Source organism: Talpa occidentalis, unplaced genomic scaffold (genome assembly GCF_014898055.3).
Source record: "Talpa occidentalis isolate TD23 unplaced genomic scaffold, MPIMG_talOcc4v2.1 talOcc4.16, whole genome shotgun sequence".
Taxonomy (NCBI): Eukaryota; Metazoa; Chordata; class Mammalia; order Eulipotyphla; family Talpidae; genus Talpa; species Talpa occidentalis.
In genome coordinates, this window is record NW_023601653.1 from 69476090 (window position 1) to 69495981 (window position 19892).

Consider the following 19892-nt stretch of genomic DNA (forward strand, 5'->3'; position numbering starts at 1 on the left):
ATGTTCCACCTGCAAATAGCAATGTGAGGCTGCACCTGCCTCAAGGAAGGGGTGCCATTTCGCCTTTCGTGTGAGACTGAGCCGTTAAGATTCTTTACTTCTGACCAGGATCAGCCCAGCTGTCCATGAGAAGAGTCACATAAAGGCAAAGCAAAAAACAAACTTAGATGAACTATATAATCTAAGCATCTGGATACTCATCTCGGTTTAGCCCTCATTTTGCTTGGAATTCATGAGCCAGTCTCTTCCCTTTATAAGTTCAGTTTCTCCATCCATAGGCATTTCTTAAAGCTTTTGGTGATGGGGCTAGGAGAAAGGAGAGATGAAAGAATCCTTTAGATCACAGAGCAGGAAGGAAATAAGAAATGGTAGCACAAAAGAATCAGTACTACCCCCTCTCCTAGGGCTACCTGCTTGCTGGATATTATTACACAGCCACTGGCAACTATGATATCAAGTGGACAATGCCACATTGTGTTCTGACCTTGAAGCTGATTGGTGAGTGGGTCACTGCCTCCCCTTCTACACCTAGGCTTCCCCTCCCCATCTCACCATAGACGTGCTCCTGGCTACACTCAGTCCACAGGCCACATGCTCAGTGTCTTCTCCCTCTACACTACCCACCCCTTCTCTCTCTGCTCAGGTTTGGCTGTTGACTACTTTGATGGAGGGAAAGATCAGGTAAGTACCCGCTCCTCAGAGATGTTAAGGAATTCCACCTGAGGGCAGGAGAAAGGCTGTTGGTCCCCCCCAAGATAATCCAAACACCAGGGGCAGAGCCTTGCCCTCCTCCCCAGCCTGTGTGACCTCCATTTTAGATAGCACTGAGCAAGGATCAACAAACCTCATTTCCCCGGCCCTAGCTCTTGCGCAAAGTCCAGAGAGCAGTGCCAGCAAGGCATTTGGAACAGCAGCAGCAGCCAACCGCTGCTGAGCAGACTCCCATCCACGTGAAGCAACTACTTTTCTCCATGCCATCCCCTCAAAGAAAGGGCTATTCAAAAGCCCGGTTCAGGGGGACACCAGGGTGGGGAACACTCAGACTGGCACCTGGGGGGGCGAGTCGAGGTGATCCTGAAGTATTCGTTCTCTTCTCGGCATAGAATTCCTTGTCCTCTGAGCAACAGAAATATGCCATACGGGGTGTCCCTTCCCTGCTGGAAGTTGCTGGTTTCTCCTACTTCTATGGGGCCTTCTTGGTAGGGCCTCAGTTCTCAATGAACCACTACATGAAGCTGGTGCAGGGACAGCTGACTGACGTGCCAGGGAAGATACCAAACAGGTAATTGGCCCTCTTGGTCAAGACCACTGGGGGTAAAGACCTCTGTAGCTTCTCACCCCATACAAATGCACTTTGAAGTGGCTTTCCTGTGGGCCAGCCTGGCCCTGCTCCAGGAAGCCCTGACTCACAGGCCTGTGATAACTGCTCACAGCCAGTAGGGGGCCCTTTTCAGCTTAGTTTCCTTCCAGCCATCTGTTCTGACCCTGTGGGACAAACATAAAAACTCACTTTTATGCCACAGCTTTGGGCCTGAATCAGTTAAGTTCCTGCCTTTAAAGCTTATTTTCTCACTTTAAAAGTACTGTTGAATATATTTAAATGGATATAAATATCACAGTAGAAAATGTGAAGTTACGGGAAGACTCCCTTTGCTAAGAACTGTGGTCCAGCCTGTTTGAGCATTGATTCCAACCAGGACTGGAAGAAGCAGATAATTGTTTATTATCATCTCCGCTATGTTGGGTTTGCTAGTGCAGATAGAGAACCTGGTGGGTCCTTGATCAGCAGGGTCCCTGGGGGAGACTGCCCTGCCCTTCCCCGTGATCCGAGGTTCACATTCCCCATTCCTCATATCCAGCTACATAGCAACTGAGTGCAGACTTTGGGCAACAAAGCTACTCATTCCATTCCAGATGGAGAGCCCACTCTAAAACGCTCCTCTCCATAATTTAAGGTCAGAGGGTGAAGAATATACCTCTGCCCGGCGTGACCCCACTTATTCCTTTCCAGCACCGTGCCTGCGCTCAAGCGCCTGTGTCTGGGCCTCTTCTACCTGGTGGGCTACACCCTGCTCAGCCCCCACATCCCAGAAGACTATCTCCTCACAGAAGACTATATGGTGAGTGGTTACTAAAGCAGCAGCCACGTGACTGCAGCGGAGAGCAAGTGGACAGGCAAGGATCCCTGTAGAGGCAGGAAGTGGATGCTATCCTCTGGTGGCCTGCTTTTTTAAAAGCCACAAATGCATGTTGGTTTTGCTCTAGATCTGTGAGAGTTGATGTCAGTGCCAGCTGGGCCAAGACAGGTTCATCAGCCAGCGCTGGGACCTTTGCAGGCACAGGGCTGTGCCAGGTGCACACTTAGCACCCCTTCCCTGCCTAGGAGCTGCTCTTAGTTTGCTTGAGCACAGCCACAGGGTTCCTGAAGCATAGCAGCTCTTGTCTTCCTGGGCCTATTCTCACTGTAAACCCCTGGCTGCTGCTGGGGAATTCAGAACCCAAGCCAGGGGAGGGCTGGCTTTTGCGTCTGCCCACCACAAAGGCTTGAAGTTGCCTGCCCCCCCCCCCCCAATTCTGGGCAGGTCTCCTTAAATTAACATTGAATATGCATATATACAGTCCCCCAGTGAGAAAACAAGCATGAACTAAATCAAACAGAAATAAACTTTTGGAGGATAAGACCAATTAGGGATTGTAAAAGAAAGGGAAAATGGTGGGTAAATCGGAGCAAATGGGACAACAGCATGAGGGCTAAAACCAGCCTTTTAGCGGCGAAGTTCATGTAGTATATATACACAGGTTGATTTTCAGTCATGCGCATCTAAGTCCGAACATGTTATAATGCAGTATTACTTCAATTTTTTAAAATTGTCTTAATAATAAGTTCCCCAGGACTGACTGTCCCAAATGTTCAGGGCTTTAGAAGAGTTAAGGATAGTGGTGTCTTTGGGACTCTGTAAGGAAAAGGTGAATGGCTGTTCACGGGGAACCCTGCTTGCTCTGGTGGCCTGTTTTTTCAAAAGCCATGAAGCCAGTAGGCAGCCACAAGTTTGCAGAGCATTGAGGGGAATATGCCTCACGGGTCATCTCCCTAAAACACGTGCTCTCTCCTTCCAAGAACCGTGCTTTTTGGTTCCGCTGCATGTACATGCTGGTCTGGGGCAAGTTTGTGCTGTACAAATATGTCACCTGTTGGCTGGTCACAGTAAGTAAAAAAGATGAAATGGGGTCCTATTTAGACAAGCTGGGGTGGCGAGGGAGGAAAGTGGCAAGAATCTGGAGCTGTCCCCTCCCTCAGGAAGGCGTCTGCATTTTGACGGGGTTGGGCTTCAATGACTTTGACGAAAAGGGAGAGGCCCGGTGGGACGCCTGCGCTAACATGAAGGTGTGGCTCTTTGAAACCACCCCACGCTTCACTGGGACCATCGCCTCCTTCAACATCAACACCAATGCCTGGGTGGCCCGGTAAGCGGCGGGGTGTGGGGGGTGGGTAGGGGGGTGGCAGAACCATGCCCAGCTTCTTCCTCTCACTGCTTTCCCAGATTGGGGGCAAGGATACAGTAGGTTACTTACCTCTACTTCCCGCTTTGGGGGGAATTTCTGGCCTGTTACTCTCACATGTTGGCTTTTATTCCCACTCCAAAACCCATTGCTGCCATATTTGAAAAAGCAAATATATGTGAATTGGGTATGGGTTTTAATCCCAGCTCTGCCACTGCCCTATTTATGAACACCTCTGCTTATCTGTCCCCACCAGCGCATCAGCAGCATGAGCTGGTCTGCCCATCACCCCTGCAGTGGCAGCACCAGGCTCAGCGCACACGCAGTAGTAATGGCTTCCCCACGATCACCCTACTAAGCTGTGGCTCTGAAATCCGTGTCTCCAAGTCCACTGCCTTCATCTCTAATGCTCAGCAGGTGGCACTTCTTCCCTCACTGGCCACCCCCACTGCACTTCTTAGGGCACTGAGGACCCAGAGGCATGATGAGGGAGCAGGTTGGCGTGTAAGACTAACCTGAGGCTCATCTTTAACCCACCCTTTTCTCTAGTTACTTCTTCAAACGACTCAAGTTCCTTGGGAACAAACAACTGTCCCAAGGTCTCTCCTTGCTATTCTTGGCCCTCTGGCACGGCCTACACTCAGGGTACCTGGTCTGCTTCCAGATGGAGTTCCTCATTGTTATCGTGGAGAGGCAGGTAGGCCTTAAGGGTGCTGGGTGAGGGAAAGATGAGAAGAAACAAGATACCCATGACCTCTCCCCCGGTCCCCCAGGCCTCCAGCCTCATTCGAGAGAGCCCCCTTTTGAGCAGCCTGGCTTCCATTACTGTCCTCCAACCCTTGTACTACTTGGTGCAGCAGACCATCCACTGGCTCTTCATGGGTTACTCCATGACTGCCTTTTGCCTCTTCACATGGGACAAGTGGTTTAAGGCAAGTGAAAGCGTTCTTGCCAAAATCGCGGTAATCACAAGACACCTGATGCAGGAGGGCTATTCCATGCCCTCCATCTGCCTCAGTGGCCTCTCTCTCCCCACAGGTGTATAAATCCATCTATTTCCTCGGCCACGTCTTCTTCTTGAGCCTACTAATCATATTGCCTTACGTTCACAAAGCAATGGTGCCAAGAAAAGAGAAGTTAAAGAAAATGGAATAATCCATTTCCCTGGTAAGCAGCCAGCTAAGCAGAAACTACCAGGTCATGGCACAGTGATGAGGGGATGGGAAAGACAGCATTGAAGCTTGGGGGGACTCGCAGATAACCTGGCTTCTGGGGGAACAGTGTGGAGCGCTGACTAATGTAGGTTGCCAGAGACCGAGCTCCAGGAATCACTCTCAGCAGCCTCGCCGTGGGCTTTCTCCTCCTGCAGGTGGCCTAGAGCAGGACTGGTGCAGGAACGTCTCCCTTTTCACAGCACTCCTTCGCCAGAGACCACAGCAGCCAGGAGCGGGAAGACATGGCACACCTAGCGTGCCTCTGCTGCCAGCCAAGTCTTCATTTGGGGCCAAAGGGGAAACTCTTGTGGGAGGAGCAGAGGGGCCCCCATTTCTCCCCTCTGGGCTCCCCCATGCACGTTGCCTTATCTCTCCCCCTCTAGCCAGGAATCTGTTGTGTTTTATTCTGCCAATTTACTATGATTGTATATGTGCCGCTACCACCACCCCCCCCATGGGGGGGTGGGGAGGGGTACAAGGCCCTGCCTGCTCCACTTTTTCTACCTTGGAACTGTACCAGATAAAATCACTTCCGTTTGTTCAGTTTTTCATTGCTAGCACTGCCGGCTGCTTTCTTTCCAACACAGTTCTCATGTTAGTCACTGCTGAAGTAAGCAGGGCCCTTTCCTGTAGAGCACAGTGATCTGGGAAATGATCTGAAGCCTGTCTGCAAAGCCCAGAACCAAACTGCAAACACTGTAACCTATGTCTTTCCCTGAAGACTGACAATCACCACTCAACACCACTAGATACTGCTGGGTTTAGGATCCCCAAAGAAGGACCAAGTTTGCAAGAACAGTATTTATAGGATAAACAAATAACAAATGTGCGGGCTGGCTTCCCCAACTCCATAGTCTCCATGCAGGAGGGTCACCTCCTAGCCATTGCTTGAGAGCAGGACCAAGGAGGCAATATCAGCAGTCTCTGTGTTTCAGAACACGGTTCTGTCAAATGATGCCCCAGGCTTCTTCAAAGGCTGTTGTCACCTTTGCACACGTGAGGGCTGCAGAAAGGGGATAGTTGCTGATGGACACCATCTTCTCCGTGTACTCCACATTGACCTAGAAAGAGTAGTTCTGTCAGCCCACTCTCACTCTGTAACAGACTCAGTCCTTCCTCAGAGCAGGAAAAACAACTGCTCTTGGAAGCCTGCAGCTTCAGCTTGATGAACATGAGCACTGAGCTGACATTACCTGGCCGTGGGCAAAAGCGCCCACCACAAAAACGATAGGGTCACTGCTGGGCACCAACTCTCGCACATCACTGACAACTGGGACAGAAAAAGAAGTGCCAATCTTCATGCATCCAACTGGAAAGTGATCCGACACAGGATTCTTAATTACCTGGAAGAAAAAAAGAATCAACCCCAGGAACATTCTCAAAACCCTACCTCCAACCAGCAGTTTCAATACCTCACCTTCAAGAGCTTCTGAGGGCCATCAGCTGCTCGAACACTGAGTTTGTGTAAAAGTTGAACTGGAGAGAGGGGGAAAAATTTTTAAAAAAAGAGTTCAGAGCTAGATGGAGAACCCTCTTGTTTGGCCCAGTGATCTAAGCAGAAAACCCCTATGTAAGGAGGAGCTCCTGTGTCCTTCCAGCCACGCTGTGCTCCTGAGGTGCTATGAATAAGCTGCTTTCAGGGACCACCAGCTGTACTGTGAGGGCCTCGCTCTCCCCCTTTCCTCTCAGCCAGGAATCCCTGTACAAGCAAAGATAATGGTCAAGAGCCCTTCTGTAGCAAAAATCGAACCCTCCCACTAAAAAACTCCACATTTAACTTATCCCTTTTCCCCTCTCTTTGTTTAAGTCCTAAGGCTTCTTACCCATGAGGCCACAAAAACGGTCAAAGGTCCTGGGAATACGAGTCTGGGGGTTCACTTCAATCAGCACATTCTTCTGTGTGTGGATGTAAACCTGAAGCAAGCCAGCACGGTTCAGGGGACTGTCCATCAGCATCAGTAAACTCTGAGGGAGGCAGAAACCAAGGCACAGTTAAAACATGAAGTAGCTCACAGCTGCCTAGCCTTATATAGAAAGGCTCAAGGGGTGTGGAGCTGTGCCCTGGAGTCACCTGGTGAGCGATGTCTGGTCTCACTTCCCCAGGATCCCGTCCGTTCTTTAATAATATAGACTTGTGCTTGTCACAGTTGAGTAGCTCATATGTCTTCCCGACCTGAAAGACAGGGAACAAGATGGAGAGCAATTTAAGCTTCTCTAACCTAGCACAGCAGTCCCCAAAGCAGCATCTACCGAACCAGAAACCCGGGGGGTGGGAACCAGCAAGCCTTGAGTAATCCCTGAGAGGATTACTGTGGCCACATTTGCCCTCCCTCCCTTCCCGAGGCAGCTGAGCACAGAAGGGGAAAAGAAGGGCACAACCTGTGATCTCTCATGATTAAACTGAATTTAATTTAAAACCTGTGGCTTGGGCCTCCCTGCTGGCACAGGAGTTAAAGTCTCAGCGCTATCAAGCTATCACCAGCCACTGTGGCATGAGTTCGATCCCCAGCCAGGGAGCTACCCCACAGGTGCAGCAGACCTCTCCTGTCTCGCCCATTGCTCCCCTCATCAGTGTATTTCAGTAGATCTGCCTGTTCTGCTCCCCACTCTCTCTGGTGAATCCTCTCACACACACTCCCCGCACCCCAGTTCTTGTATGCATAAATAAATAAAAATAAAACTTTAAAATAAATAGATAAAACCTGTGGCTACTAGGCAAAGCCACCAAGGAATTCTGGAGCAAGGTAGGAGTCAGGTTAGTGAACAAGGCTGCCTGCTTAGCACACAAGCATTACGTATATACTGGACAAAGGATGCATGGTCCCTGTCTCAGTTTGCTTATAAGAAACATGCAGTAAAGGAAGAGATGCAAATGTGAACAGGAAGAGGTGTGAACATGCTAGTGATGCAGGAGGTAGTTAATCAGGAATGTTTCCCAGAAGCCAAAGAGGGATGTTGCCAGTTTTAAGATTGGCATATGCAAAGGTATGGATATGAAGCCAAAATGTGAAGACAAGTGATGCTAGAAAAGTGGAAATAAACATTGAAGGGCCATGACTATACATGAAACTATAAACTGCAGAATCATCAACTTCCAAGCACAAAGGAGTAATTGTGGAATATGAGAATGAGGAATATTATTCTGGCAACTGTGTACAGCAGCTAGAGTTTAAAGATCTACCTAGAAATGCATAGTAGATCTACCTAGAAATGTGTATTAACTAAAAGAAATAATTACAAATTATTTGGAGTCCTAAGGAGCATTAATTAAGATGATCAGTAAAGTCTAAAAGCATTAAGTAAAAATACAGGTTTTGAAAGTAATTTTTGCATATCAACAGAACACTGGTTTATGCCAGGCAACATCCTGAGACATGTGACTCCCAAAAGTTTGGGGGAAGAGTGATAACGGAACAGATGATAGGACAAAAGATAGTAGCTAAAAAAAAAAAAAAAAAAAACAGGGCCTCCCCTGGTGGCACAGCGGTTGAGCGCTGGGTTGCAAAGCTGCCCGCAGCCTCTGCAGCGCCGGTTCAATCCCCGGCTGCTCCCCGGCCACCGGAGGAGGGTCCCACATGGCGCACAGACCTCTCCTGCCGCCCACTGCTCCCCTCAGCAGTGTACTTCAGTCCTTCTGCCTGCTCTGCTCCCTGCTCTGGCTCTGGTGAATTCTCTCACCCTCCCGCGCTTCTGACTGTACCCAGTGCTTGTATAAATAAATAAATAAATCTTTTAAAAAAAAAAAAAACAAGAATGTCACAGAGTAAGCAAAGAACAAAAACAAAGGACCAAGAACTAAGTCCCTTGGGACACTCTTAGTTTTTTAAGAAAAAGAACATCTTGATAGAAGAATCCCATTTCAACTCTTTCATACCAGGGTTTGGTTACATATAGTTGAGGGTGTAATGGCTGACAATGTAATTTTTCTATTGTGGTTGTGATTAATAAACTTGAAAACTACTAACTAGAAATTTTGGGGAATGAATACTATGTGTATTCATTTTCTGTAGTAGGTACTGCAGGTTGAAGAAGGAGGTTTTTATTTTTTTAAGATTTATTTTTATTTATGCATACAAGAACTGGGGTGTAGGCCCGGGGGTGCAGGGGGTGAGAGGATTCACCAGAGACAGTGGGGAGCAGAACAGGCAGACTGAAATACACTGCCGAAGGGAGCAGTGGGCAAGACAGGAGAGGTCTACTGCGCCATGTGGGTTAGCTCCTTTGGCCAAGGATCCAACTTATGCCACAGTGGCTGGCGGTAGCTTGACGGCCCTGAGACTTTAACTCCTGCACCACCAGGGAGGCCCAGAAGAAGGAGGTTTTTAAACCTTATTTGCTGCCCTCATAGCTTTCTAAATGGAGGAAACTGAGCAAATAATCACATGAATATTTAATTCAAGTTGTGATAAATATGAAGGAAAAGTAAATCGTTCATTAAAGAATCATAACAAGAGAACCTGACTTATACCAGGAGGGAGTCAATTTATGAGGAAGTAACATTTAACCTAATTGAAGAACCAGTATTATAGAGACTCAGTAACTGTTACATGAATAAACATGAAGTAGGAGTTAATGAGACAAAGAGATGAGTAACAGGAGCTTCCAGTTAAAGAACATGAAGTGCAATGGCTTTAAAGAATAAGAGTGGAGGGCCTCCCCGGTGGCGCAGCGGTTGAGCGCTGGGTTGCAAAGCTGCCCGCAGCCTCTGCAGTGCCGGTTCAATCCCCGGCTGCTCCCCGGCCTCGGGAGGAGGGTCCCACATGGCGCGCAGACCTCTCCTGCCGCCCGCTGCTCCCCTCAGCAGTGTACTTCAGTCCTTCTGCCTGCTCTGCTCCCCGCTCTGGCACTGGTGAATTCTCTCACCCTCCCGCGCTTCTAACTGTACCCAGTGCTTGTATGTATCAATCAATCAATAAATAAATCTTTAAAAAAAAAAAAAAAAAGAATAAGAGTGGGCCTCCCTGGTGGCGCAAGGGATTAAGATGCAACCTTTGAAGCTATCCACAGCCACTGCAGCATGAGTTCTCTCCCCAGCCAGGGAGCTACCCACATGGTGCAGCAGACCTCTCCTGACTCACCTGCTGCTCCCCTCAGTGTATTTCAGTCGATCCACCTGTTCTGTTGCCCACTCTAACTTTGGTGAATCCTCTCACCCCCACACCTCTGGCCTGTACCCCAGTTCTTGTATGCATACACAAATCTTTAAAAAAAAAAATAAAGAATAGGAGTGCTTTCAAAGAGCTTGAAGACTAATAAGGCTGGAGTATAAGGAATAAATGGTGAGAGCAGGGCCAGGTGAGAGTGGCAGAAACAAGAGGTACCACCAGCACAAGGAAAGCAAGAGATAACTCTACAAAAGATTTCAACTAGCTATGATTTTTTCACCCTTGATGATTTGGCTTCAATTCTTCCACAGCATGCTCTAGGAGTTTTAATTTGACCATGACCTTTTCAATTCATTAAGTAACATGGAATCAATAACTAATTACAAGTGATAGACATTATTCTAAACCCTTACATATCAATATATTAACTCCTCAATCCCCTCAACAACCCAAGAAAATAGGTACTACTATCCCCAGAAAACAATGAAGAAACAAAGTGATTAAGTGACATTCCAAATTAATAGGCTGGAAAGAGTAATTGAGTGAGGGATGAATATAAGACCTATTAACTGGATTAGAAATAGAAATTACATAAAAAATGAAAGAGGGAAGCAACTTTTTAAAAGGGAGTGGGGGAAATGCAAGTAGTTCCATGGTTGAGGAAAGTAAGATGGAAAAGAATCACACCATACCACATGGAAGTGTCCTACATATTAAGCACTTTCATGACAATCACCCCCTCTGTGGTTCACCATGTATTAACCCACTCTTTGTTACAAATTGAGGACCAAACTTATTTTCTCAAATTCACATAAAATAAGTGTAAAACACAAGATTAAAATCCAGGTCTGACTTCTAAATCAGTGTTATTTCTTCTGAATTTACTCAATAAGCTTGGCTCTAAAGAGTTATGAGAAAGAATAAAAACACTGCATGAAGTTTTAACATACAGAACTGCTGGGTTTATTAGGTAAAATATTAAATGAAAACCTTAACAGTGTTTTGAAGTAAGATTTAAAAAAAAAAAAAAAAGACTGACCCTTTAACTGGAAAGGTCTTAAAATTAAAAGGGTAGGCAGAGGCTACAGTAACCTAATGGCCTCTCCTTTGCCCAGTAACTTGTGTTGGGATGTGGAAAGACGCGCAGACGAGCCTCTCCTCCCCTTAAATTACTTCTTCCACAGAATCTTGGGTAAACCAACTGAAAACAAGGATGTGACGAGTGTCACGGGATTCAAGAAGGGCAGGAGAAAAACACTGCCAACCCAGGATGTTAAGAGACAGTCAACTAAGTCACTGTTCCCATGGTACACCTCTGTTGATTTTCTCCATCCATTCTAGCCCCACATCCTCATCCCAAAAGGTCCCATCCTCTATGGAGCTACAACTCCCCCGTTTCCTTGCCCCAAACTACCTTGACTGTCTCCAGACTGGCCCCTTCCAGCACCACAATGAGCCTTCGGCCTCCGATCTTGCTTCCCGCCACGAATCGGGGTCGCTTAGGCGCCACAGCATCCCAGTCCTGTTCTTGCTCCGCGGCGCGCCGCTCACGAGGTTGGAATCCACCACTGGGCGCAGCCATGTTACAATCGGACCGGAAGTTGTGCTAACGTACTTAAATTAGAACCTCGCGCTCGCTCTCATCCCAGCCATACTTCTGGCTGCCATCTTGAAAGTGGGCACTTGGAAAGGGCGATGGCCTGGTGTCTGGCGCTTCCGAAGCCACTGCGGGAGGCAGAATTCCAGAGAGGGGCGGGAACTTCCGGATGCGTGCTTCCTGTGCGCGAGGATCGGGCCCGCAGTGGGCAGGAGGGGGAGGGTTTAGAAGGGAGCGCACTTCCGGTGCCCTTTCTCCCGCAAGCGCTCCGGGCCCCGGACCCTCGTGGGAAGGGTGTGATCCCGAAACTGGAGTGGGGTAGAGGCGGGCCGGCACCCGCTTCTGACTTCGGGTGCCACCGGCCCCAAGATCGGACATGGCCCAGAACTTGAAGGACTTAGCGGGACGGCTGCCCTCCGGGCCCCGGGGCATGGGCACGGCGCTGAAGCTGCTGCTGGGTGCTGGGGCCGTGGCCTACGGTGTGCGCGAGTCCGTATTCACCGGTGAGCAGCCTCCGCCCGCTCTCCGGACGTCTCCTGCCCTTCCCCGGACCCCCTGCCCTGTCCCGCCAGGTTCCCGCGCTCCTTTAGCTCTTCACCCTCCCCACCAGAGCCTGGCACGTACTCTGAACTGTGGCCTGACCTGATCCCCACCTCTCTCCCCACAGTGGAAGGCGGGCACAGAGCCATTTTCTTTAATCGGATCGGTGGAGTGCAGCAGGACACCATCCTGGCCGAGGGCCTTCACTTCAGGTAATGGCGGGCAGAGCGGACTGACCCTGACCCTTCACCCTTGGACGCTCACCCACCAATGGCTATATAGTAAGTCTTGCAATAACTCAGCGCCCGTCTTTCCTCACCCCATCTCCCACGACTATGATGCTGCCCCGAACCGTAGCAGCATATAAAGTTGGCCAAAGAGAGAAGAGAATCGCTCCTTGTCCATGGTCACTTGGAGGCCAAGAAACACGTGGTGAGAGCAAAACTAGTGAAACAGCAGTCTGCTAATACTTGTCCCTGTGCCCTTCCCTCCAGGATCCCGTGGTTCCAGTACCCTATCATCTATGACATTCGGGCCAGACCCCGAAAAATTTCTTCCCCCACAGGCTCCAAAGGTAGGTTTGGGTACTTGGCTGTCACAAGTAAAGTAAGGGAGCCTGGCCAGAGACCTGAGGAGAAGGTAGTGGAGGCAGATCCCTTGGGCCTTTGGGTCAGCTTCATCTGCAAATGAACTTTAACAAAAGTACCTGCCTTCTGGGGTTAAAACATCACATCCTAGACACGTTGTGTGAGTGTACATTTTTATTAACTGTTCTTCTCCATAAACTCAGGGAGAACATCAGCTGTATTTGTCTACTTCGCTACCTAGATCAGAACCTTGTTTTAAATCCTCATTTCTTCTAATTCCTCAAGTTAACTATATCCAGTAGTGTGCTCTGTCCAGAGGATCATAGCCCCACTCTTCACTCACGCACCTGTTCCCTCCTAGAACCTGTGCCTTTGAAACTCCCAGACCCCTTTCGCATGCGTAGACATAGACACAGGTCTATGTCTTACTGAGGCAAGTATTTCACCTGTCATGTATCTTTTTGTAATGTTTCATACTAGTCACGATCTAAACCCTAAAGCCTGGGAAGAAAGGATTCATAAAACTCAATCCTTGTCTTCAGTTCTTCGAGTCTAGTAAGAGGCAGATAATTAAGGCACAGCGTGACATAGCCCACTATAGAGGTTACACAAAGCACAGTGGAAAAAAGAGGGATGAACTTACCTGATGGAGGGGTTGTAGGTAGAGAAGACTTCCCTGTGGATGAGGGCATACATGGCCTTGCCAAGTGACATCTTGTCACCCTGATTACCCTTCTCCCCACAGGGATGTCAGACTGCACAAGATTGCATTAGGCATGGAGGGAAGCACGAGGAGATGAAAATGCTTGGAGAAGTGTGTTGGGTTGAGGTTAAATGAGGCTCCCCTTGCCTTGACCAGGCACTGCTGACTTCTCTCTTAGACTTGCAGATGGTGAACATCTCCCTGCGTGTGCTCTCTCGACCCAATGCTATGGAGCTTCCCAGTATGTACCAGCGTCTGGGGCTAGACTACGAAGAGCGAGTATTGCCATCCATCGTCAACGAGGTGCTCAAGAGTGTGGTGGCCAAGTTCAATGCCTCCCAGTTGATCACCCAGCGAGCCCAGGTCTGAATTTAGCCCCCAACCCCATGGTGTCATTATTTCCCTTCTAAGCCCAAGATTCTGGGCATTAGGAAAGGCAGCTTGGTAGGAAAGCATGTGAGCCTGGTTCCATTTCCACCTAGAAGCTGTACTAATGACAACTGTAGAAACAAGGAGAGCCAAGACTGGGACTTGGGGCAGTTGGTGTACAGAAGCAGAGGAGAAAACCATGTCAGAGTGTAAGGGTGCTTGTTGTATTAGAGAGACTGGAAGATGAGTTAGTGTGGTGCTCATGTCTCCCCTCTGCCTGTCCCATTTATCAAATGAAAAGATTGGACCAAGTCCTTTCCAACTCAGGTGCCTTCGCGAGGCACTAAGGAGATTTAGTTTAAGGAAAATGGTTTTCCACCATTCAGAAAGTCACAGCAACGCCTTCCTTTGGTTCTTCAGTCCCCTCATACTGCCAATCCCTTACCCTTGCCCCACCCCCAGGTATCCCTGTTGATCCGAAGGGAACTGACAGAGCGAGCCAAGGACTTCAGCCTCATTCTGGATGATGTGGCCATCACAGAGCTGAGCTTCAGCCGGGAGTACACAGCTGCTGTGGAAGCCAAACAAGTGGGTGAGTTACCAGAGCAGAGGGGCAGGAGTGTCTGAGGATATGGGAGGGTAGCGTTCTTGACACCGCATACCTATGCCCCTCTGCCTCTTCCTCGGCATCCCAGCCCAGCAGGAGGCCCAGCGGGCCCAATTCTTGGTGGAAAAAGCAAAGCAGGAGCAGCGGCAGAAGATTGTGCAGGCCGAGGGTGAGGCTGAGGCTGCCAAAATGATATCCTTCTGTCAGAAAGCCCTCGAAGCATCTCCCTTTCCTGTGCCTTCCTGTCCTCCCTCAATGGGCCGGCTGATGAGACTAAGGCGAATGCGACTCTGTGCTCTGGTCCTTGGCTCCCGGGGGGGGGGGGGGGGTTTCAAATGGCATCTGAAATCTTAGTGGGGGTACCTGAGACCTGGCTCCTCACTGTAAGGCAGATCAATAGCACTGCTGGCCTTGCCTCCATTTCTGCTGCTGCCCCCAGTTCCTGGCAGCTGCCTGCAGGGGGGCCTACAGGTGGGGACCAAAGTAGGACTAAGCACGAATCCTCTGAGCGCAACCTTGGATCTGACAGTCCAGGAGGGTTGTTGAGGGGAGCAGTGAAGATGGAGTTGGGGGTGGAAACCTGGCCTTATTTGAACCCTTAACCCCACCTTCTCACCTGGGAGAAGCATTGAGCAAGAACCCAGGTTACATCAAACTGCGTAAGATCCGCGCGGCCCAGAACATCTCCAAGACGGTGAGTGGGGGCCCCATACCCCTCAAGACTGCCTTGTGTGAACATGTTTTCAGTTAAAGCATATTGGAGTGAGGGAATTAGAATCTTGTTCAGTTTTCTACTTAGAGTGGCTTCTCTGTCCCTCACACGCCCCCTAATCTTCTGTTGGTACCTGTCGTGAGCCAGCAAGTCACAGTTGCTCACGACTCCAGACCTCCCATGTGTAATCTCATCCCTGCGTCCCTACTCCTCACCCATGTGTTTTCCACTCATGATACTGAATTGCAAGGACAGTGGTACAGGTGTTCTTTGCTTCATGTGAGCGTGTCTTTCCTGCCCTGCAGATCGCCACCTCCCAGAACCGGATCTATCTCACCGCTGACAACCTTGTGCTCAACCTGCAGGATGAAAGCTTCACTCGGTGAGGGCCATGACCTGCACAGCAGGAAGTTGGGGAGGCCGTGACAATTGAGTGGTCTCTTGGGCTCACCAGCATGTTCATGTGGCCCTTAAAAAAACCATTTGGGTGAATCAAAGTTAAAAAAGTGGGATTGTTAACCCTTACTGTCTTGCATCTTGTAGGATTTGATTTTATGAGATCAAATAGGATTATTCATGTGAAAAGTAATCGTAAAGTTTTGTCTAACTGGGAAGCAGTGAGGATTATTGCTGTTCTTCCTGGAGAGCCTTAAGTCTGCTGCTGAGCATGGAAGGGAGGGTTAAGAAGGAGGTAGAAAACAGCGCTGACGGTCTCTTTCCAGAGCCTGCGCTTCCTGGCTTCTAGTCCTTTGTCTTTTTCTTTGGGGAGCAAAGGAGGGTTTAGAGCTGGGTGGGGCCTGAAGCTGCCAAATCACATGTGTATTTCTCTTCTCTCCTGTTTCCTGTTCATCTGGTGATCTGGTATTCACAGGGGAAGGTAAGTTGTTGACACAGCCTTATTCCTATGGGGTCCTGCAGCTCCTCTCTGGGTACCTGCCTCCCCCCAGCACACAACTTTTCCACACATACTCCTTCAGTCTGGGAGAAGGGAGTGGCCTGGGGTGCTCTGCCTCTCACATTTCTGTCCCCTAACAATGCCACTCATCCATCTTATTTCTGCAGTGACAGCCTCATCAAGGGTAAGAAATGAGCCCGGGTGACCAAGATCTCCACCCCCAGAGAGCAAGTGGATTTGTTTCTCCCCTGGTTTTTGAGGAGCCAGCTCCCTCCCCCCATTCCCCTTTATCATGTGATGGTCCCCTCTGCACCTGACCACCTGGGCCTTGGATGAGTGAAGACTGACCCATTTTCAGGGGAACAACTTTCCTCCTCCCTGTGTGGCCAGGGTTGTTGGGACAGTGTGTGATTTCTAGATGATTTCCTATAGTGTTGGTTCCTCCCTCAAAGCTGGGAGGCAATAACCATCCCAGGAATTCTCAATAAATTTTTATTACTTAAGCTGGAGTCAAGGCTTAACGTGTCTGAGCTGGGGGGGTGGGGGGTGGCGGGGGTGGGAGGCACGCATGCGCACCTCACATAACACGCCCGGGTCTTTATCTGCCAGCAGGGGGCGTGAGGACTCTATGCTGGGCAGTTAGGCAAGCACAGGGCCTGACCCTGGAAGCCCTGCAGAGTGGTATCCCAAGCAGGCCCCAAGCTGGGAGCAGCCTGCCTCACTGCACTCTGCCACGCCCTCCATTTCTACCACAGTACCCTGTTTACAAACATCTCCTTTTTAAGGCTGGAGCAGCTGTGGCTTTGCTGAGCTAGACCAAAAAATCTGATTACCCCAACAGGAGCTGCTTCCTTGGTAACAGTTCATGTGGCTGTGGAGACCATTTGTGCCTATTTGAAGACCAGTGGGTAGTGCCCACAGTCACTAGATGTGAGCTCTGTCCTTGGAGGTGGGCCCTTCACAGAGGAGCAGGTGTCTGCTGAGACCAATGTGAGCAGCTGCATAGCCTTCCCAAGCCTGCCCTCGCTGAATCACAAGCTCTGGGGAGAGGAAGCCACTGCTTGCGCCTATATGCCATGACGGCTCTTATTTCCTGTCCCTGTCCTTATGAGTGGGGACATTTAGATGCCCCTGGGCACGAAAAAAGTATTAAGAGGTATTATAAAATGTGTAGGAGGGGGAAGAGGGGAGTTTTACCGGGTTAGAGGGGCTGGGTTCATCTTCAGTTGCTTTGATTTCGAAGGAGGTAGATTCATTTCCCCTGTTCTGACGGCAACCCCACTCCTCTGAGTTTTCCAGCCAAAGATGAGATTGACAGACAAAAGAAGGGTCAAGTGACCTGAGTCAGCCTGCCGAGTGTCTTTATTTTTCGCATTCCCCAGGTGGGAAGAAAACAGAAGCAAATCCTGCCCCTCCTCTAGAGGCAGCCATTTTGTCTCCTCCCCATTGTAGCCCTTTTCTTAGTGATTTACCTCCCCATCCAGAGGTCTAAAGGTCAGTTGTTGGTCGGAAGGCCTCCACAATCTTCGGGGCTTCCTGAAGGTCACTGCTGAGGGAACCAACCCGGGAGCCATCTTTACCAGACAGTGTTAGGAGCTTCACAATTAGACCATCCAACACTGTTCTGGAAGATGGACCCAGAGTCGGCCAACGTGCACCTCCGGGCTAGAGCTGACCAGTTGCTACAGGGACTCTGGCCACAAGCCAGGTGAGGCTGCTTGAGAATACTCGAGTCAATCCCACAAACTCAAGGTCAGCTGAGGGTGCTGGATCCACCAGATGACAAATCACAATGGTTGGGGGAGGGGCTCGGGCCATTGTGTCCCTCCGGTGGGCAACCAGCCAATTAAGAGCCAACTCTTTTGCCGCACCTTTCGCTCAAAATGAAGGGGCTTCCCGGGTAGTCAGTCGTTCCAGAGGGGATTACAACTGGTAGAGAACTAGGGGCCTAGGACGATGAATGTCGCTGACACAGGGATAGGGGCCTCCATCATTACCCGGCAGTATTAGAGACTCCCAACCAGCACCCAAACACTGCTGGGTAAGACGGGGTCCCCCACCCAATCTGCCCACCTCCAGGACTGGAAGTCCTAGGCCCAGGCTCCCAGCGGAGAGGCTACAGAAACTGGTTCCCATCCCCCCACCACCAGCCTCCCTGGGGACACTTCCGGGTGAGCCCTGTAGCCCGCCACCAGCCCCACCCAGAGTTGCAGATCGACTGAGCCCCAGGCCAAACTAAGGGAGACCCCAGCCCATCAGTTCTCCACCTCTAAGCCTCTTGCCCGCCACCCCCATAGCCTGCCCCTGCCCCATACACACCAATTCACCCGCCTTCAGCCCCCTCTGCAGTCCCCGCTCAGCCCCAGGACCCTTCTCCTGGCGGCTTTTACCTGTCACCCAGCAGTCTGCCCCCTGAAAGTGAGTGCGGAGGACAGCAACGGGGGTCAGGGCCTGTATTCCGAGGCCTAGAGCCCGCCCAAGCTCCGCTCTTCCTCCTTCCTTCTCCGCCGCTGCTGCCGCCGCCGGCAAGGCAACGCAGACTCCTCACCTGGGCCCCGCCCGCCGCCCCTGCGCACAGGTGTGTCCTCCTGCCATAGGCTGCCCCCCCACTGCCTTAACCCCTTCCCTCCCAGCGCCAGCAACAGGCGCCTCCTCTGAGGCCTGCTCACCCTACTAGGCCTCCCACCCTTTCCTGGGGTCTCTACTCTGGGACAAGCCTCCTCTACATCCAGGGCCCAGACTAGGGAATATGGTCTCCAGAGGGACAAAGGGAGGGGCTGTCTTTGGGTCTTTTACCATCCTCCTTGTCTTCCCCCCACAGCAGTTCCTGCACCCTCCTCCCCAGCCCCTTCCTCTGTGGCTTCAGACCCTGTGCCTGGATGGAGCAAACGGGGGCTAAAACCCTGAGGTCAGCAAGGGGTCAGCTCAGTAGGGATGAGGTTTGTCCCAGTCCCAAAGCCTGGCCTGTGCTGGAACGTCCCTGCCTTGGAGGGCAGCATGTTCCCCATTCTCACTCCAAATGTTGGGGTACTTACCCCTGCCCAGAGGCCCAAACTGGCAGGAGCATCTGCTCTGACCCTGCCCATTAAAGTAGGAAGCTGCTTTCCCTCAACCCCCAGCAGCCTGCCTGCGTTAGACCCAGTCTCCCCCACCCTCACCACCTTGCTGACTCTAAGGGACAACCCAGCAGGCCTTGGGGCAGAGTTGCTCCAGGACCCAGCTCACAGCCCAGTCCAAGTACCAGCCCCAAGGCAATTAGCCCCAAGGCGGTTATTAGAGGGGGCGGGGCATACCTGCCTTCTTTTGTGCAGCTCAAGCTGGAGAAGAAAGGGCGTTGCTGGGAGAGGGGCCCTGAGGCCCACAGGTGATGCCCCACCCACCCACCCCCTGGAGGGCCGTAGCTCCGGGAGCTATTGTGCTGGTTGCCCAATCTGCCTAAGCTCAGCCCGCCCTCTCTCTCACCTACTCTTTGTTTGCATCCTTAATACCTGTCTGTACTTATTTTTGCGGCTGTTTCTGGGTCTGTCTCCTCTACCAGCTTCCGTAGTCCCCGGAACCTGCTCGCTTGCCATGCGCCCCTAGCACTGCCCCAGCACCTGTGACACAGCAGCCGCCCGATGAAGAAAGCTTGCCAAGCAAGTGGAAGTCACATCCAAGACCCTCCACCTACTCCTCAGCCTCTGAGTCAGGAGGCAGCCAGTTCCTCCTGAGCAGGCAGACCTCTCACAGGCCTAACTCACCAGGAGACTGGCATTTTAAATCAAGCTAGAACCCTCAAACAAAGAAGGAATCACAGAGAGTCCACTGTGGACACAGGAGAAGGAAGAGGGTCAAAAAAAATAAAACTGATCAGAAATGTGAAGGTGGCCGTGATCCCAGCAAAGGGAGGAGCAGGGCACTCCCAGGAGAGCCCAGAGAGCAGAGGGGATGCTGGGGGCAGTGGTGTTAGGCCCGTGTACATTTCCTTGGATCTAGAGTTCGCACCAGGAGTGTGCGGCTGTGTCCTCGGCAAGGTGAACCCTGTAGGCATCTCTAGTGTGAGGGTGTCTGGGGCCCCTCAGC

At 50.7% G+C, this 19892-nt stretch overlaps 3 protein-coding genes, 1 long non-coding RNA gene and 1 other non-coding gene across 6 annotated transcripts in view; 4 read left to right on the top strand and 1 right to left on the bottom strand.

Moving 5' to 3' along the window:
* LPCAT3 (lysophosphatidylcholine acyltransferase 3) overlaps positions 1-8404 on the top strand; it is a 37061-nt gene extending 28657 nt beyond the window's left edge. Inside the window, exons 4-13 of the mRNA XM_037514420.2 lie at positions 405-498; positions 644-681; positions 1104-1282; positions 2012-2120; positions 3119-3205; positions 3299-3465; positions 4051-4198; positions 4275-4433; positions 4540-4668; positions 4871-8404. Coding sequence (XP_037370317.2) covers positions 405-498; positions 644-681; positions 1104-1282; positions 2012-2120; positions 3119-3205; positions 3299-3465; positions 4051-4198; positions 4275-4433; positions 4540-4656 — 1098 coding nt within the window. The 3' untranslated portion in view covers positions 4657-4668; positions 4871-8404. The remainder of the gene's footprint in view (positions 1-404; positions 499-643; positions 682-1103; positions 1283-2011; positions 2121-3118; positions 3206-3298; positions 3466-4050; positions 4199-4274; positions 4434-4539; positions 4669-4870) is intronic.
* EMG1 (EMG1 N1-specific pseudouridine methyltransferase) lies at positions 5502-11575 on the bottom strand. Its single transcript, XM_037514419.2, has 6 exons — positions 11235-11575; positions 6787-6888; positions 6539-6680; positions 6133-6191; positions 5909-6058; positions 5502-5776 (listed from the first exon to the last, which is right to left on the bottom strand). The coding sequence occupies exons 1-6, from the start codon at positions 11400-11402 to the stop codon at positions 5663-5665; spliced, it is 735 nt and encodes a 244-aa protein (XP_037370316.1). The 5' UTR covers positions 11403-11575; the 3' UTR covers positions 5502-5662.
* A 47-nt stretch (positions 11576-11622) lies between these two features.
* Positions 11623-16355, top strand: PHB2 (prohibitin 2). Of its 2 annotated transcripts, XM_054696463.1 has the most exons (8): positions 11625-11920; positions 12085-12169; positions 12452-12531; positions 13426-13610; positions 14079-14208; positions 14312-14415; positions 14840-14917; positions 15241-16355. In XM_054696463.1, the coding sequence occupies exons 1-8, from the start codon at positions 11794-11796 to the stop codon at positions 15319-15321; spliced, it is 870 nt and encodes a 289-aa protein (XP_054552438.1). In that variant the 5' UTR covers positions 11625-11793; the 3' UTR covers positions 15322-16355. The 2 variants fall into 2 exon arrangements, with proteins under 2 accessions (XP_054552437.1, XP_054552438.1); XM_054696462.1 differs by lacking the exons at positions 14840-14917; positions 15241-16355 and having other exon boundaries at positions 11623-11920; positions 14312-14784.
* Positions 14484-14751, top strand: LOC119248528 (small nucleolar RNA U89). The gene has a single exon (XR_005125958.1). It is a non-coding gene; the product is annotated as a small nucleolar RNA U89 (small nucleolar RNA).
* An 824-nt stretch (positions 16356-17179) lies between the features above and the next one.
* LOC129146035 (uncharacterized) lies at positions 17180-19703 on the top strand. Its single transcript, XR_008552347.1, has 3 exons — positions 17180-17871; positions 18652-18738; positions 19369-19703. It is a non-coding gene; the product is annotated as an uncharacterized LOC129146035 (long non-coding RNA).
* The last annotated feature ends 189 nt before the right edge of the window (positions 19704-19892 follow it).